We start from the raw sequence: 18,828 nt of genomic DNA, 5'->3' as shown, positions 1-18,828 counted from the left end.
TGTTCTACTCCTTTTGAACCATGTCCAGTATTGGATTTAGAGCTAGCATCTTTTTCAGGCTGCTGTTCTTTTTCTGCAGAAGATATTTGCTCTGATGGTTTGGGGGATTCTATTACTTCAGGCTTAGAAGATTCTTGGGAAGACCTCCCCCATCTCCTACTCCGCTTTTGTGGTACCTCTTTCTCAGCAGCATCCTCTTTTGGTTTCTCTTTCTCCTCCTCCTTTCTTTCATGATCTGCGGAACTTCCTTTACTTTCAGTAGTAGCTTCAACATCTACAGGTTTCTTGGTTTTTGCTGATGGTGCAGGTGCCTTATTTTCGGTCTCCTTCTTATCCTGGGGCACAGCTTTTGGCTCGGGTTTAGATTCTGGTTTCAACTCGGCAGTGACACTCACTTTTACTGGCTCAGGAGGAGGTGGTTCTGCAATGGAGCGTTTGATATAGTCCTTTCGAGACATTGGTCTCTTTTCTTCCACTGGATCAGATTTTTTCTCTCTCTTGGACTCCACAGTTTCTGCATCTTTTTTGTCTTTCACAGTTTTCTTGTCAGGGGTCTTTTCCTGGGGATCTTCTTTTGCTTTGGGGACTGGTTTATCAGACTTTTCCGGGGGAGGTATGGGCTCTTCCCTGGCTGGTTCCTCAACTGCTATCGCAGCAACAGCTACTGCTGCTGCCACAGCAGCCTTGCGACTACTGCCTCTACGAGGTCTCTTAGTTTCTGTCTCAAGGGGCGTTTCCTTTTCAGCTACCACTTCAGCTTTCTCCTGCAATAAAAAATCTAGCAATGACAATATTGGCAAGAATGTCAAAATATTACAGTTTGTTAATTTTTTTTGGTTCATTCTGATTCAGGTATATTTTTCATTTCTCTCATTGGGGTAGTGGCCCTTGGCATTGAAAAGTCATGTAAGTCATTATCAGTCTTGATTTAACATGGTGTTACTTATTCTTAACATACATTTTATGCGATCTTGACGACAAAGATCAAAGCATGTAGCATAACAAAGAATGCCAATGACAGAGATCACCCAGTCTCAATTAACCAACAGAGTGTGTGGGGCATGTATGGCGAAAAGCCATTGAAAATTATATGAATAGATCAATTGAATTAGAGATGACACCATTTGGTCACAAAATGGCTGGGCATGTTCTGCCCTGCTGACAGTGCTCACACATTTACTTACTGTATAAAACAAAAACATTCTATCACACTTTAAGTACAAGTGCAGCGATTCTCATGCTCTTCAGTAAAGAAAACACCTTTAAGGAAGATCTTCCACTGACCAACTTACATATAGGAATTAAACATTATCTGCCCCTTATTCATTAACTCTGAATTGTTTTGATTTAATTTCTTTGTAGCTCAAAATTTGATTTCTCCATCTGTCTCTGAACGGATCACTTCACATGACAAAACCTAAAAAATAACATTTGATACTTTAGATATACTGGTGCTCATTACCTTTGAAGGGGAAGGAGATGGTGACCTTGAACCTGAGACTGTCCTTGTCCTTCCTCTCTTGCTTGTACGACCTTTACCTCTTCCCCTTCCACGACCTTTGCCTCTGCTGCTTCTGACTGGAGTCTCCTCTGGTGAGGACTCTTCTGAAGCTGATGATGCTGATGGTGATGGCGATGGGGTGGGAGATTTCTTATGAGCGCGACGCAGGGATGACCTGGTCAGGGACTTGGAAGGTGGTGAGTCTGCCTTCTTTGTTTGACGTTTACGACCTCCACGTTTTCTTGGAGGACTGCAAGAAACAACAACAACATTAATCTTAGACTTGCATCAAGGTTGCCTTGATGTCTCAGACTTGGGTCAGGGTTGCTTTGATGTCTCAGACTAGGGTCAAGGTTGATGTCTCAGACTTGAGTCAGGGTTGCTTTGATGTCTCAGACTTGATTGCCTTGATGTCTCAGACTTGCGTCAAGGTTGCCTTGATGTATTTATATACATAACTATACGGTACACAGAAATGAATGAAACTAAGATTATCCAAACTATTTCTTTGAAATGAAAAGTATGCATCAGTGGATATGAAGTTTTATAACATGGTAAACCATTACTACCAGTAGTTACTGGTATTTCAATTAGATAATAGAGTTTCAGTAATTAATTCCAGGGTAAGTGAGTGCATACTTCTTTGCACAAGAGATCACTTGACAGAGCTGACAGTCATCAGTGAAGGGCCTTCATTCATCATCAAAGGGAATGACTAGATACCATAAAGTAACATTACACTGAATTATGTCAGGTAAACTAACTTTTCACAATAACTCAAGTTAGATATTGTGACAGTGGAAATGGGTTAATGCCTGTTTCTAACATTTCAATTACAGAGGTTATATCACAATGGTTCTCGGATCAAGTGGTCCAAGATAAGGGTTTTATTGTGCTGCAGAAATGTGCATCCAGTGCGCCCTAACATACAAAATGGATGCAAACATATTACAAAGAGTTTCCCAAGAAATTATCAAATCATATTTACAGCACCACACTCTTGACAAGAATGATAAAAGTTTTGATAGCCAATTTTTTCATGTAGGCCAGACAGGTTGCCAAGCCTTATATTTAGATAGTATTGAGTGCTTGTCCAACTTTTTGAGCAACATTCAAGTGTAAGCCCAGGCTTTTTTCATAATGCTAGCTACGCCCCAGCCATGAAAATAGTATTTGGTGTCATCTGTAGCCTTGTTATAGGACAGGTAAAACCTTGGTCCCTGAAGAAACATAATGCTAGCTACGCCCCAGCCATGAAAATAGTATTTGGTGTCATCTGTAGCCTTGTTGTAGGGCAAGGTAAAACCTTGGTCCCTGAAGAAACATAATGCTAGCTACGCCCCAGCCATGAAAATAGTATTTGGTGTCATCTGTAGCCTTGTTGTAGGGCAGGGTAAAACCTTGGTCCCTGAAGAAACATAATGCTAGCTACGCCCCAGCCATGAAAATAGCATTTGGTGTCATCTGTAGCCTTGTTGTAGGGCAGGGTAAAACCTTGGTCCCTGATGAAACATAATGCTAGCTACACCCCAGCCATGAAAATAGTATTTGGTGTCATCTGTAGCCTTGTTGTAGCAAGGTAAAACCTTGGTCCCTGATGCAACATAATGCTAGCTACACCCCAGCCATGAAAATAGTATTTGGTGTCATCTGTAGCCTTGTTGTAGGGCAGGGTAAAACATAATTGTGGTTTGTGAACACCATATACCTATGCTCATGGGATTCTTAAAATCCACGAAACCTTTAGCTATTCTCCCAAATCAGGCAGAAAGGTTGTGATAAAACTGAAATTGTGTTCAGTGGCATTGAACCAACGTTATTCACAAGTTCGTGACAAGTATTTTCTACCAAAGCAGTGAAAATCACAGCGGTTTTGAAAACTCAGGGACAAGACTTAAAACCATGGGAATGAATCTCGACTCATTCAGCCTGTATGGTGGCTACACACGAAACCCAGGCTACATATCTAGGCTAGATCTATGGGACTACAGCTCTGGTTTCTTATGGAGTGTTTTGTGTGAAAATAAATGTTCTATTCTTCCCTTGTCTATTTTGTGTCAAAAATGAAGTAACAAATGTTTAAGATCAAGTGGATATACATAAATTTGTGCTCTTTACATGATCTTTTATATATAGTTGGCATATTTGTTATTTTATTCGATTCTAAGGTAAACTTTGATGCATTCTTTTTGTGTTGTGAACTTGAAATATTTCTAATGCATGAAACTAGTTAAAGTGTCATGTATCATTTATTTAACAAGTCTCTGATCATGTGATTGTATGTATACCTGGAAGTGCCAGGTATAGTATCAGCAAGAACTATTTACGAACTATCAGTCCCATCAGGTTGATCTATATTTTTTCCTTACAAATTCACAAGTAATTCATATCTCATAGCTGTCTCTTTATCAGAATGATATAATATATATATAGCCAGTGTCATTCTCTTCCCACAGAGGTTACTTGTCATATCTTCCTACGTAACCTGTTGTAATACGGCCATATTTCCCGGTTCTCGTAAAATCCCCTAGCGGTAAAAGATCGCAACACGAATGATCTCCCTTCTTTCTATCCAATCAGAACACGTGTTACATTGACTTAGATTCAACTTGACTAACACAAGCAAATGTGGGGCCACATATATCCCTCCTCTGCCAGGGACTGGTGTTGATGTTACACACAAGACGTTTAATGGCTAGCATGTCCGTTGTCAACGAGGGCGATGGAGACGCCATTGAGCCGCCATAACATGACTGAGTTCTGTCTAGAAGAAACGTTTGCACATCTCGCTGGGGAAGAGGTTTAGTTTTCTGGAGACATACGGAAATTACCGAGGCCTTGCGAATGATCACTTTTGAAACAACGTCGCTGATTGCACAACTAAATCTGATTGCAACCAATCACGAATCATGAACACTCGCACCATGAAAGGGCCATATTAGAACAGAGGTTCGTAGGAAGATATGACAAGTAACCTCTGTGGGAAGAGAATGAGCCAGTGTATGAAAGAAGCCAAATATCCAGCCAGACAAATTGGATTTAACCAGACCAAATATGGTGAATTTACTCAGATGTATGGAACATTTAAAATTGTTACCAGACCATTGGGCTGGCTAGCTGTAAATTTAGACCGTCCGTCAGAAATCTAGACATACACTGATATAGCTATATATATAGTGAGTGAGTGTGGTTATACACCACTGTTAGCAACATTACAGCAATATGAAGGCAGGGGCACCAGAAATGGGCTTCACACATTGTACCCATGTGGTGAATCAAACCCGGGTCTTCGGCATGACAAGCGAACGCTTCAACCACTAGGCTACCCCCATCACCCCTATAGCTATATACCGGTATGTATAACTGGACCTGGTTGATATGTTAAAACTGGTTGGGTTTTTTCTGTTTAGAATTCAACAAAGCTGGTGGAATTTCTCTTCTGTATTATCAGGTAACCTTGAAACCGAGATGGATTACCCAGCCGGATGTTCTTCTTGCTATCTTTTGTATTTTTAGTGTTGTGTCACCTCCTAGTTGTGAATATGGGTGAGAAAGTGTGCAATGGCAACAAATATTCACAAAGTTGTGCTGATGCATAGAACAGTTACAGTGTTTACCTATGCTTGCTGACATACTGGTATTCATCTTCTTACAAATCTTTTGATAATAAGAAACGACTGATGGCAAAATAAGTAATGGGTCTATGAATACTTGGCCTTTAAATGATCCTTAAAACAATGTAGGGATGTGCAATTTTCTACATTAAAAGACATTTTGTCTTTATATGTTACAGGATACACATTTTCTTGGGGAAAAAAGAAAGAAATTACAGCCATGCAGAATGGGGGTTTGAATGCATTTTTAGCAGTTATATTTATAGAGTTAATTCAAGGTGAGTAGTAACATTGACAACTAATAACTTTGAATACAAAGTCATAAATATTTCGTGATAATAATGGTAATCTAATGATTATACATATCAATATTTGGTCAATAAATAACATTGGCAAATCTTTACGGCCCAAACATGTATGATACTAAATTCATTTAAGTCCCAGAAAATAAGAACTTCAATAATGATCTAATATACCAGCAGGTGTTTGGAACCTTGTTCCTCAAAAGGATACACTAAATTATTTACATGTTAATCATCTGAAGGGAAGGGAAATAGTATCAGACATGATTGGTGATTTAGATTTAGTTTATTTAAGGAGAAAAGAAAATACAGATTTGTAGCAGTTCACATGGCGAAGAAAAACAACTAAACTTTTGTTTCAGATTTCATGAAAAAATGGATGATGCATCATTCAATTTTTGAAATTAAAAACAGCAATGTCTCCAGCATAAATTGCTCAGAGGAGGGTACCACCAAATCTGTTACCATTGTGCAGCTGTATGAATGTGTTTGGTGGAATAAGCATGTATTTGTGTCAAGTTATGCATAAAAAATAATAATCAAACTTTGTTTCCGCTCATATTATTATATCAACATTACCGCTATTTAACATAGGTGTGTGTGCATGTGGTTGCATGTTTTGCACTTTAGAATTGAAACAGGAAACTGACATGTGTCTTGACACAGAATCACATACAATACATGTCATACTCTGCACACCCCTTGTCTATTCATTGGTGAACATACTCACAGAACAGCGTAACTAGTCCAAGCAAACAGGGTGCACTCCATTCCAGCATTTTTCCTCTCAAGCTGGTAACTTGGTTCTTTTAATATCATAAGCAATGGGCTGCCAAATTCAAATCCATTACAAGAATACAAACGATGTCATTACTAAATGTAAATTTCTTTCACTTTCAACATAAAAGATTGTTCCTGTTTCCCTCACAGCAGGTGTACACACATATGTTCGGCTGGCTGAACATGTTTACTGATAGAACAGCAGTCACTGCATGGAAATATCTCCAGTCACCATTCAGCAGTTAACATTGCCAGTGAACTTACCAGTCTATAACTGGGTCATGTGTGTTTTTATGCCCACGCCTGAGTAAAGTGTGAGAGCGGCTACAAAGAGATGAACACCATGCCCTCTGAGGACCTACTTTATATTACTACACATACATTCACCCGAACAAAGTACCTTCATCTTGCTAATCTTGTTACACGTGTTAAAAATGGATAGTATCTAAAACAGACAATAAGTTGGAAATATTCAAGCTGGAAGAATAAATGACCGAAGAGTGACAATGCAGTTTTATGAAAATATTTTCCATGAGTCGGCACAAATACTAAGTGAGTGAGTGTGTTAGTTTAGTTTTACTCCCCTTTTAGCAATATTCCACCAAAATTCAAATCTGTTCACAAACTAACAACTTGAACAAATGTCATCATAAGATGACATACCCCCATGACTCATAACTGTCTCTTCACTCATTGTCACTGAGTGAGTGAGTGAGTGAGTGAGTGTGTGAGTGAACTTAAGTTTTATGTCGATTTTAGCAATATTCTGACAGGGACCCCTGAAATGGGCTTCACATATTGTAACCATTAGGGGAATCAAACCCAGGTCTTTGGCATGACGAGCGAATGCTTTAACCACTAGGCTACCCCACTGCCCCTCATTGCCATTAGATACCTTCAGTTCAGTGAAGACAAAACATTCATATGCTGTTCACTAGTTTTAAAAGTTCCTGGAGTTTGGCTACTTATAAGTAGGGTTGGCTAAAAAGATTGATAATCGAAAATATTGACCATGGGAAGAATTATCTACCATTTTCGAAAAGAAATTGTCGATATTATTATATATAAACTATGAAAAATTGTGTGAATTTACTCGAACAATAAACAAAGCTGGACTGCTTCTAAATTATGTTCTGGACAGTTTTCTTCCTAGTCCATGCATAAATGTGAAATATGATGATTCCTTTCAGACCTTTCTGCTTAAAGTTACTTCTCAGATATTTATCAATAAACGTTTGACATATAGTTCACCATTACAGTTCTATATCAATAGCCAGAACTACTTACAACTGACTCTCGGTTCACTGACATTCTGTACCTGTAAGTGACCACAAAACTAAAGCTCTTCGGTATTGTAAAACACCTAAATCATCAGAAGGCACCAATTTACCACTAAACTCATCTGTACAGTAAACTTCAACAAGAAATATTCAAGGTTTAGAGGTTCAGCCAACATGCTGATATGCAATTTTGCAAAACAGGTACAAAAATTAGTAATTTAATGTAAATCCAATGCTCCATAGGCTCAGAAACTGAGAACAGCTAATGAATGCCAATATGGCTGTGCACAGTCATGCGTGTTATATCATAGGCAAGCCCCACACCTAAGCAGATGAATAATTCAACTGACAAAAATGTGTACATGATTAGGTTGAACGATCAGTGTAGAGCGGTTGCGTCATACGGACTCAATACTCAGCACATAACTACGAAGTGTGTATGGTCTCTGCCACTTCAGCAATATTCCATCACGACAGGACACCATGAGTTTGTCTCACACAAGTACAATGGATGAGTTAGTTTAGCACTCAGCAATATTCCAGTTATATGGCAGAGGTTTGTACATAATCGAGATGGTCAAGACAGAAACACTATATATCATTATCTGCATTGCAATATATCACCCAAACAAACTCACCAAAATCAGTTCACTATCACATCGAAAGCAATCATTTTCATTATTTAAAATGGTCAGTCTGGAGCATGGGTAGATGACCAAACTTTGTATCACACTTAACATTTTGGGCACAACTCACAGGGCTCCAGATAATTTTTCAACATCAGGAGTATGTACTCCTTATTTTTTCAATACAGGAGTACTGGAAAAACTTAAGAGTACATTTCGAGTACAGAATGGAATTTAATAGACTGAGACTACAAGACGAATGAGTGATAATAATAATAAGCAGTTTGTTCATTATGCGTACAGCAATTTGGTTACTTGACCGTTTACAAGTCATCGAGGAACAGTCTTGTTTAAATTTTCTGAAAGAAACTTGTAATTTGTTTCTGTGCCACCATGTTTACATACACATGCACAATACTGACCAATCAAATTTAACCGAGATGATTCGCTGCGGTACACGGTTTCCTTAGCAACGGGGATTCCCAAAACATGACAAGGGAAACCCCAATGTGTCGCTCATGTAAATTAAATATGGGACACTGCTTGACATCAGATTGATATGTTTTATATAAATACATCTGTAAATGACTCTAAGACTGTACACCATTGCTGTGGTGCGTATCTCCTGTATCATGCATATTTCTTATCAGTACCTACGCCGATATGGTCCTTATCTGGAGCCCTGCTCTCATATAATTACTGTATCTCGTCTTGTGGAGAATAACATACAGGGATTCCGTGAAGAGCGAACGTTTCCTTCACTAGGCTACGCCATTATGTTAATAAACTGACACTTTTAAGGATCTTAAAATGCATACAGGACAACGTAACATATATTTTCATATAGAAGATGATTTTATCCTCGATTCTGATAATAGGTCAAGCCATTTAAACAAAAAAGTTGTTTGTGTAAGAACACTTTCAGGGTGTGTAAACTCGATTTAAACAGATCAAATAGAGCTATTTACACTGATCCAATAGCATTTCTATCCTCTACACTAATGGGGGACAAATGTCATCAAAAGATGGCTGCCAGTGAAGTTATTCACTATTGATTAATGATATATCCTACACTTTTTATTGGACCACTTTGCATAGGTATATTTTTTTTGTGGCCAACCCCTATGGGCCAGTTAATGCACTGGAAACTCTAAATTATACCCCTTTGTTTACATGCTGTCTGTTTCATGATAGCACTGATTGGAAACTAACAAATTGTGAAGAAAAACAGAACAAATAATCAGTTACCTAACCAATGTTAGATGCACAGGTAAATTATTTCTTTTCAGTGGTATCAAGGCTTCATGGTTTTAAAAAACAGATTCCCATATGGGCATTGTGCCACTGCACCAGACACTTGAAAAAAATAAAAATAATTTTTTTTCAGACCACACTAAGGACTGGGTTTGGCAGAGACGGAAAAGGCTAAAGAGACTAGAGACCAAGGTGACTTGGTGACCATGCTGATCACAGCCATCCACACGTTCAAGTGCCATGTTTTTCGGTGCATCACAAACAATGGTGTTGATAAATCATCACTGAAAAATCTGTCCATATGCTTGACGAAGAAAATCTGGTTTCTTGGATGACAAGATGCACAATGCAGTCAAAATAGAGAAATATTCAACAATTCAGTGATGTGGGCATTAACATGAGATCTGATCCGAGGTGTTCTAGAGATTTGGTATACAGACATATGTTCTCTCCACACCAGTATACCCCAGAGCATACTACTATTGTAAGGGCTATTGTGAGTGAGAGTGTTTTACTCCGCTTTTAGCAATATTCCAGCAATATTCCAGCAATATCACGGCCAGGGGACACCGGAAATGGGCTTCACTCATTGTACACATATGGGGAATTGAACCTGGGTCTTCAGCGTGACGAGCGAATGTTAACCACTCGCCTACCCTACATCCCCCTATTGGCAGTGTAACTAGGATCTTGAGTCAACAAGTACTTATTGTCCCTTACAGTGGTTATATCATGACTTGTGCAAAAACCAGTTTATTAATAACAAGAAGACAAAGTCATCAATATCCCCCGCAATGGCAAAATACTCCATCATTATGTCTGGTCAAATATTTAGGTGTGTATATAGAAATATTTAGTCATATAGAAAAGGGAAGGAGAGTATTGATTTTAAAGTTCTGCTCCAGAAAGCAGCACTATCACCAATTTCAGTCAAACTTGTTGCCATGGAAATGCCAAAAATATTTTATTCAGAATTCCAAACTAAAAAGGCACCAGTGCCTTGATTACTTGGTCAGGATGGATCGCTGCTGTTGTCAATATCCCTTGCCTGTTGACTGGCTGCCATCATAAACCTACCAAATAAGGAGGGTGATTCCAATCAACAACAACCAATCCATGTATGCAGTTGGTTATTGAACGGTTTTAGAGTTCTGCTCGAAAAGACAAATGTGCACGGACTTCCAGAAACAAAGCACACAGTAAGCCAAACTTGTTCAGTCTACTACCTGAAATTGTATTCTGGCATTATTTCAGTAGATCTTAATAGTGTTAGTGCATGTAGTACACTTGATCTTCTAGATCTTAATAGTGTTAGTGCATGTAGTACACTTGATCTTCTAGACCAGGTGAAATTTTACTTGACTCTGGCTTCAGACCAGTGTCTGAAACCAAACTGACCACACACCAGCTAGTATTTAATAATGATTAACACAAAATATATCCTGCAATGTTTAGGCTGAAGTTAATTCTCTAGGTGTGGATATCTTTTTACCAAATTTTGACTATTGATGAGGTGTGTGTATGTTTCATGAGTATAACTAGTTGGGAAGGCATGGTAGGGGTACACAATACAAGGGCTGGTCAGTGCAGTTAGTTTGACAAACATTTCCAGTGGTTTCAAGCCGGAGCGTGTCATTCCTTCCCTTTCAGTGACTGGGTGAATTAATGACGTATCACTATACTTATCCAATCACCACCTGTTTCAAAGAAGAGATTTGTGCTAGAACAACGCGACCTGAATGGGAGGTTATCTTCACTATCACAACAGGATAAATATTTATCTATTATGTGGTCCACAGATTATAGAAATAGCAAAACAGAGAAAAATCTTTCAGGCTGAAATCACCATTTTATAAATTACTAATGACTTCTTTGTTCCCGTCAACTCGTGAAATGTAAACCGGTCATTATGTCATGTGTTGTACATTTGCTTCAGCTGTGTTTCTGGTGAAGGCGGATGGTATGCCAATGCTATGAACCAAATCTATCCGTCATTTTACAGAACCCTGTTGTCCAGCAAATGTCCAAATTTATACCTCTGCAGCGTAGACAAGGGACAACTGTCCCAAGCACAACACTCTGAGGCTCCATGGACAAAGAATTACTGGTTGTGTCTGCATGATAATATCCACAAAGGAACTTCTTCAACCCAATGGAAATGTTCTGGCTGGATGCCATGGTGCCAAGGGTGATGACAACTTCTGTCAGCTTGGCTGCCAACCCATGGAGATGCCATCACTTACACTGGAGGTGTAACAAACTTGACAAATGCCTCAGCCAAATCTAATCACAAAGTATATCTTCAGGGAACATCATTCAGTTTGTGAATGGAGTGTTCTCAGTGGGTAAAACGCTTGTTAGCAACAATCCCCAAAAAGAAGCAAATATAGTACTGTAGTGCTTTTCAGAACAAAAGGAAACAACTTACCGGCAATACCCGCGACATCTAGATTCATTCAGTTTGTTTTCACATGATTTAGATTGGGACATGTTAAACCAGAATTTAACCCCATTATGAGACAAGTTTAACTTTAACCAACTATCAAGAACACCAGTACACCGACAAGAACAAGAGAAAGTTGTGCCGATTGGATTCACTTCCAACAATGAAAGGAAAACAAACAGTCCAAATATAGCATTGAATAAATTTATTCTGTGAATTCCAAATTTATGACAATGATGATACTAAGATGGCTGACTACATATCTAGTACATGAGGACAAACAGCGAAATGCCTTCAGGTGAAAGTGAAGATTACAAAGTCAGCTACAAGTGATGCTAGAAAGCAAAATGGGCCATGTACAATGACTGCTGATTTCAAGCAACTGAGTCCAGTTTTCAAGGATGAATATTTTACACAATGCATGATCAAATATTTATATCAATGATTTGGTTTGTCAAAGATAGTCAGTGTGACTAATGAGCCATTCATGGAAAATTGGAGAAACACATACAGGACTGAATCTTGTCGGGAACACCCGGCAGTCTTTCTCTTGTTCTTGTATCATTCATAAACCAATGAAACACTGCTAATTAGTCAAACCAACTATTTCTGACCAAATGACAATATTCACAAGATGTAAACAAAACTGCAATGCACAACAGAGTCCTGTCAGATTAATACAACTAAGATAATGAAATCGACAGATTATCATAAGCCAATGTTCTTCTCCATGTATATTTAAAAAGGATCTAAACAGACCTGTGGAACAAAATGGACTGTCTCGATTAAAGAAAACACTGGCCTAAAAATATATAGATAAGTCAATGGAATAGGACATTGGCACACTTTCAAGGGAACTGTTTTCTAAATCATTATTAAACAACAAATGCTTCTTAACTGCAGTAAGAACTACCTCTAAGAACAATAATCAAATAAGATTGTGCAACACGCTTAGAACCAAACTAAGTTCTTACCAAACATCAAAGCATCTTGAACATTTGGAACCGTTAAATGACAAAAACATCAATAACAGACTAGTAAACACAAGTGAAATGGTAACATGGTAACACACAAATGGAAGCATCTAGTAAATGTAATCAAAATATACTTGGATTTGGCATTTCTTTTTTTGTAACACGTTTTTCCCCGGGACATGTTCAAGAAACTAATTGTAGCATTAAGATTAACGGAAGTCTATGCTTGAATATGAAAGTTATTTTTTTCCCACAAGCATGTTTAATAGAAGCAACAAAAAATATATATGAATGTGCATGTTAGGGCTGGCGAAGAAGATTGATAGTCAGAAATATTGGGAAGAATTATCAATGTTTATTGATATGAAATATGTGGTCAATAAAATCTTACATGAACCATTATGATGAAAGTTTTAATTTCGTAAAATATTTTCAAAAGAAAAGCATGATTTGTAGATGTCAACTTCTTTATTGTTATTCATAATAAAGAAGTTGACCATCCATAAATCTTGCTTTTCTTATGCATTCCACTTCTAAATGCCCTTCAAAGAAAAATATACAAAGTTAGGTCTTCATCATGGGCTGCTTTGCCGGTAGCCCCTGCACCAGTGACTTTTGAGGAATTTTTGCTCAAAGTTACTTCAATATTTACAGACAATCGATAAATATTTAGTTGACGATTATCCATCCCTATGGGCTATATTGATAGCCAGCCCTGATGCTCGTAAAAACAATTTATGTCACTTGAAAACTACAAAATTGCTTCAGTTTTGTGTGATTAAATATTCAAGCCAGTTTAAATCAGGGCATATGCAAAATGTCACATGCAATGAAAATCAGTTCACTTTGAAATTCACAATTACAACACAAAAGAAGCATTCTGCTTGTTTAAACAAGTGAAATAGCTACCAATTATTGCAACTTTATACCAGTTATAATCCAAAATGTTTTTGGCAAAATATGTAAATGGAGCAGTAACAGTAAACTTAACTTTAAGCACATGTTTAGAAGAAACCAAACTGACCTATATGGGTTAGATATCAAACTGTTGTTTGTTGTCATGAGCAGTAAGTTGAATCCAAACCATTCAGCACCCATAAGCCACTTATGCTATCTCTAATTGTAGCTCAAAATAGAAGACAGCATAACCAACTTAAAAGCAGAAGCACTATGTGAAAACAGATTTCTGAAAGTTGTTTTCTGAACTAATATTTCAAATAATTGTTATATGTGACCAAAGTTTTATGTTTACTCAGGGTCAAGGGCATCTATAGGCTGAGTCTTAATCCAATTTAATTTGATTCATTCCTCGACCATCTTTTGCCAGCAATACAGATGCAAATCATTATAGAATGTGGAGGCACTAAAATAAAACAGGAAATAAATTTAGCTTCTTTTTTTCACTAGTTAACCCAAAGATCCACATATCCCATCCACAAGAGAAAATGTCTGCCCAAAAAATACACCATCCAACTGGATTTTCCAATGGTTATGCTACACATTCTATCCAGAGCTTGAAATACAAAAATAAAATGCACCAGGTTGTTAACAAAGTGAAAATCTCCATGGCTTTGACAGGTTTACCGTCATATAAATGCATGATACAAATCATAAATCAAGGCCTTTCTTTCCTCTGAACATTCAAAATCCAAAGAGCAACTTTGGTCCTTGCACATATTAGCCTGACGGTGACAAGTTAGGTTTTCATGGTGATTATCAATGAAAAAAAGTGGTTGATTGTAAAATGTCTTTAAAAAAAATTCTGGTTAAAATATACAGTAAAAGGCACCAATGTCTAAAGCATATTAGATACAGGGCAAATCAGATGTCGGAACTCAAGTTTTACATTTTGTGAACATATTGGATGAATCCTTTACTTAATGATTTGTAGCATGCTTTCAGTACATAAGTGATTCCAGAGAATGTGTTGTCAAAGCATTTTACCTAGAAGATAATGATCTTGATCGCGATCTGGATCTTTCTTCAGATCCTGACCTGGATGTTGATCGAGACTTTCGCACCTTTTTCGCTTCAGCATTCTTCCCATTGGAATCTGCATCTTTCTGTACTTTAAGAGCCTTTTCATCTGCAAAACAAGTTGTAAATTTACTGTTTGACATTCTACCAATTTAGTAAATTATATGTATTTCTTCTATTACTGCTAAGAGGGCAGTACTTACTTCCAGATATTAACTTCAAGTCTTTGATTGGCATTAAAAGTTGCAAGAACATGAAGACAAAAACCTAAATATGTAACAACTTTACTGTTTGTACTGCTGTTTCACTCCTTGTATAAAAAAGCATTAATAGGCTAGAAAAAAACAGTACAGCATCACAAGACTAAATATGTACTTTGAAAAATTCCATTTCCAATTTCCCCAAATTGCAAACTTCAAGGGTCCTTACAGGAAAAGCAACATTCCTGTGAAATAGTGTAATGCACTGTACTGTAAGAATGACAGAAATTATGTTATATTTCTTTTCAAGAATTCAGTACAATGAACATCACTGTCTCTTGGGACTCAATGGGGTGGGTTTTTTTTACATCACTTCTATACATTATATACATATACAAAAATGTATGTGTCAGATAAATCCCTGAATGATTATGACTTGAATATTTCAAGACTTTTCTTTCCCTGTTCAAGTAATGTGAAACTGACGACTATCTCAAACTAGAAGATGGGTATTTATTTGCATGCTTATTATTTTCATTTATTTCATTTTGTGCAATATGAAGTGTCCGGAGGAAAAAAGATTGAAGCTAATTTAAAATGAGCAAGATCAGACAATAATTATTTTCCATGTCCACTTTAACGGTCTCAGTTAAGAAAATAAAATGGCCAATTGGTTGCACATTTCTAGCCGATAACATGACGAACATTAGTTCACGTCACGACGACTAAATCGCGAAATTATTACTAAAGTAATATTTAAAGTAATTCAGTTTTGCCAACAAAGGCACCTATTAAATATCAGATGCCAAATTTGAATGTACGGGTTTGTCATGTTGGAATGGATGACGAACATTCTTCCAAATTCTCAGACATGCAACGTTCGCACTATTTCACAAAGGCATATATGTGAAAATTATACACCGACCATCAACTTTAATAGACCTAAGAACAACCAGTACTTGGTCCTCAAATTTAATAACTTCATAAATAGGTCCCTGGAAGAGTGCTTACTGTCACGGTCATGACTGACAACTTTGACGAGCAAATAGCGATCGGCCATTATGCACGAAGGGGGCTCCAGTTATTGTCTAGCACATAAACACGTGACACAAGCAAGTCAAACACAGGCACAAACCGACCACTTCAAAGAAGGAAGATACAGCACGTACATGCTATTGCTACTTGTTGCTAGACAGTCAAATGTACTTCAAGTGTAATATGCTTACTTTTGTCTGAAGATTTTGATATACCCCGCTTTCTGCCCATGGCTGTCTCAGACGCGGCAGGTGCGTTCCCAACGGCCTTGACCTCTTTCGACGTCACATCCGGAGGGACTACTTCCGGTTTACCTGCCAAATGCGTTTCGTCTGCTGAAGATTCGTCGGCTGTCGTACTTTCTTCACGGTGTTTCTTTTCTTCTGAAATGAAACATCCACCGATAAATACAACTAGTTAAATGTAGAAAAGTGACAAACTGGTGATTGATATTTTCACTGCCAAAGCTTGCCAATGATCTACAAACGGCACACGAACTGGTTCGATGAAAGAAAAACAATCCGGTCAGAGACTGAGTCTGAGAGAGCTCAGAGCATGTCAAAATACCGAAATAGGTACTGCTTTGTCAGTTTCGGGTTTTCAGTTAACATTAATGATATTGGTTTTAATATTTTTTAGAAACTATGTAAAGTCTGAAAATATTTTTAAATGATTCTTTTCCGAGCCCAATGTCTCATACTAGATCTGAGCTTGTAGGACTGTTTACGTAACTAAAATATGCATTATGTAAATGTAGATTGCATGACAATATATTATAATTTTTTTATTTGCTAGCTCATTAAAGTATCCTGTAAACGTATTCCAGTTTAGGGCTTAGTGGGACGAAGAAGAAGTGTAGAACTAATTTTGAGCAGTCACTTACATTTCTGGAATACAAGTACTGCCAGCTTTTCATTATGAGTTCTGATGTACCAAAACTACTGTTAACTGCAATTATTATTCCAAGAATAAGGAATGGAATTAATAGTAACTGACTGACATTCAATAGCCATCTTAATTTAATTTATCGCAATTGAAGTCTATTAACTGATATGAAAATGTAAATTGATAAGCATTGAAATATATACACATTGCTCAGTTACTTCATCACATTTGATTTTACAGTTATCATAAATGTTTTATTTCTGTGCACTAAAAACTTAATGTCAAGTGCCCTGAGTCGTGTTCGATGGCCTATGCTCCCATGGGAGCGGAGGACCTAAGTAAGTATTTTGGTATAACGTAAATATTTAGCAGGTCCCTAACAATAGGAACATCATAACACCTCAGCTGATCGCCCAACACAGAGTTCCTGCAGTCAAACTAGTACCTCTGTCACAGGTCATCTTACACAGTTCACTGAAGATAAATGTATCTAAACTATTTCCATAATTTTCCTTTGTTTAACATGGGTTGAACAGGTCCAGTGCTGTCATTGAAGAGCTAGCTTTATGGTCACTTTGATGCAAGAATGTTTGCTATTTACTACTGCTGTTGTATTTAAATATCTATTTATGTAAAAAATAATGCACTTAGTGCACAGAAAAGCTTGAAATAGGCCACAATGATTCCAGGTTCAGTGCATATGTCTGCAAACAAGAGAAAGGTCTGGTCATCGGATCTGCAAATTAGCCTGTGGCAGTGGTGTAAGGCTGGGTGCTCACTGTGCCTGAGTATGAAGCTCCTAATTACCACTCGACAATGCTCTTTCTCTTCCTCAATTCTCAACGTGAGGAGTCAAACAAGGCTGATTATTATCTACAGCAGAGATCAAAAACAATTATTGACAGTACTTTCCACTGGAAGGCAGGAACTGTATTAATTCAAAACTAAGGCAATGAAAATGGTTTCATTCCAGTACTTTTCCCAACCTACATTAAAGACTTTGGTTCCGTGAAACTGGGGGTGTGGGTGTTTTTTTTGTTTAACCATACTTTCGTTTGTTGCTGGAACAATACATCCTAATCCTAAAACAATTAAGAATCTAAAAGTCTTGTGTAAAGAAACTGAAGAAAATGTACCTGTCCCCAAACACCTTCAAAGAAAATTGCTATTCATGTCTCTTATTTTCGTTACTTGACAAACCATAGCGGCCCTCATCTCACAAGATTTATGTGAATCACACCTGTCAACAAAGTAACATTCACAGATGCCTTGAACACTTATTTTGACACTGATTTTAAGGGTCAAGTTAGGGGGTCGGCTTATCTATGAGATCAGCTTATCTACAGTAACATATGGTAGACAAACCCCCACCCCACCCCCACCCTCCAAACACAATACCCTCTCCTACACACCAAAGATAAAATGCCTTCCAGCTCACCTCTGTGAAAATTGGAAGAAAATTATATCACTGTTTTGTGGCCCTACATTTACACCTCAATTTCTCACATGCTTCATCCTTACTAAAAAGTGCCTATATGTGGGTGTCCAGCACAACAATTGTATTTCGAATTGTAGAAAGTGGAAGGAGACAAAACCAAATAAATACACAACAATTTACATTAAAACCAAGAAAAAATGTGGGTGTACAGCATACACTGATAGTGTATGTGAATCCACAGTGTGTTAATACACCAAATTGCCTTGATGATTCTGTAAAAAAAGGCTTACAATGAAGCATTGGTTCAGATCAGTTCATATTATAATACTGATTCACTCTTGTCTAAAATTTCCTTTCTGAATTGGTAATATTACAGAGTATATGTTCTATGAAGAATTTACAAAATTGTCATAATGCCAGTACTACCTTGGAATATCACAAACCTGTCAAATTTCTTCAAAACATTATTATGCAAAAATAAAGCACCTATTGTACAGAGTCAGTTTCATGGTTCCTTGT

The 18,828-nt window shown here is 37.5% G+C and overlaps 1 protein-coding gene across 1 annotated transcript; it reads right to left on the bottom strand.

Annotated features, from left to right (window-relative positions):
* Positions 1-4: 4 nt before the first annotated feature.
* Positions 5-16,011, bottom strand: LOC124291965 (neurofilament heavy polypeptide-like). Its single transcript, XM_046729049.1, has 5 exons — positions 15,963-16,011; positions 14,770-14,860; positions 1,463-1,751; positions 177-764; positions 5-73 (listed from the first exon to the last, which is right to left on the bottom strand). The coding sequence occupies exons 1-5, from the start codon at positions 16,009-16,011 to the stop codon at positions 5-7; spliced, it is 1,086 nt and encodes a 361-aa protein (XP_046585005.1).
* Between the last annotated feature and the right edge of the window lie 2,817 nt (positions 16,012-18,828).

This window comes from Haliotis rubra, unplaced genomic scaffold (genome assembly GCF_003918875.1).
Source record: "Haliotis rubra isolate DU_JTF1 unplaced genomic scaffold, ASM391887v1 Scf503, whole genome shotgun sequence".
Classification (NCBI taxonomy): Eukaryota; Metazoa; Mollusca; class Gastropoda; order Lepetellida; family Haliotidae; genus Haliotis; species Haliotis rubra.
This window is presented reverse-complemented; position numbering and strand designations above follow the sequence as displayed.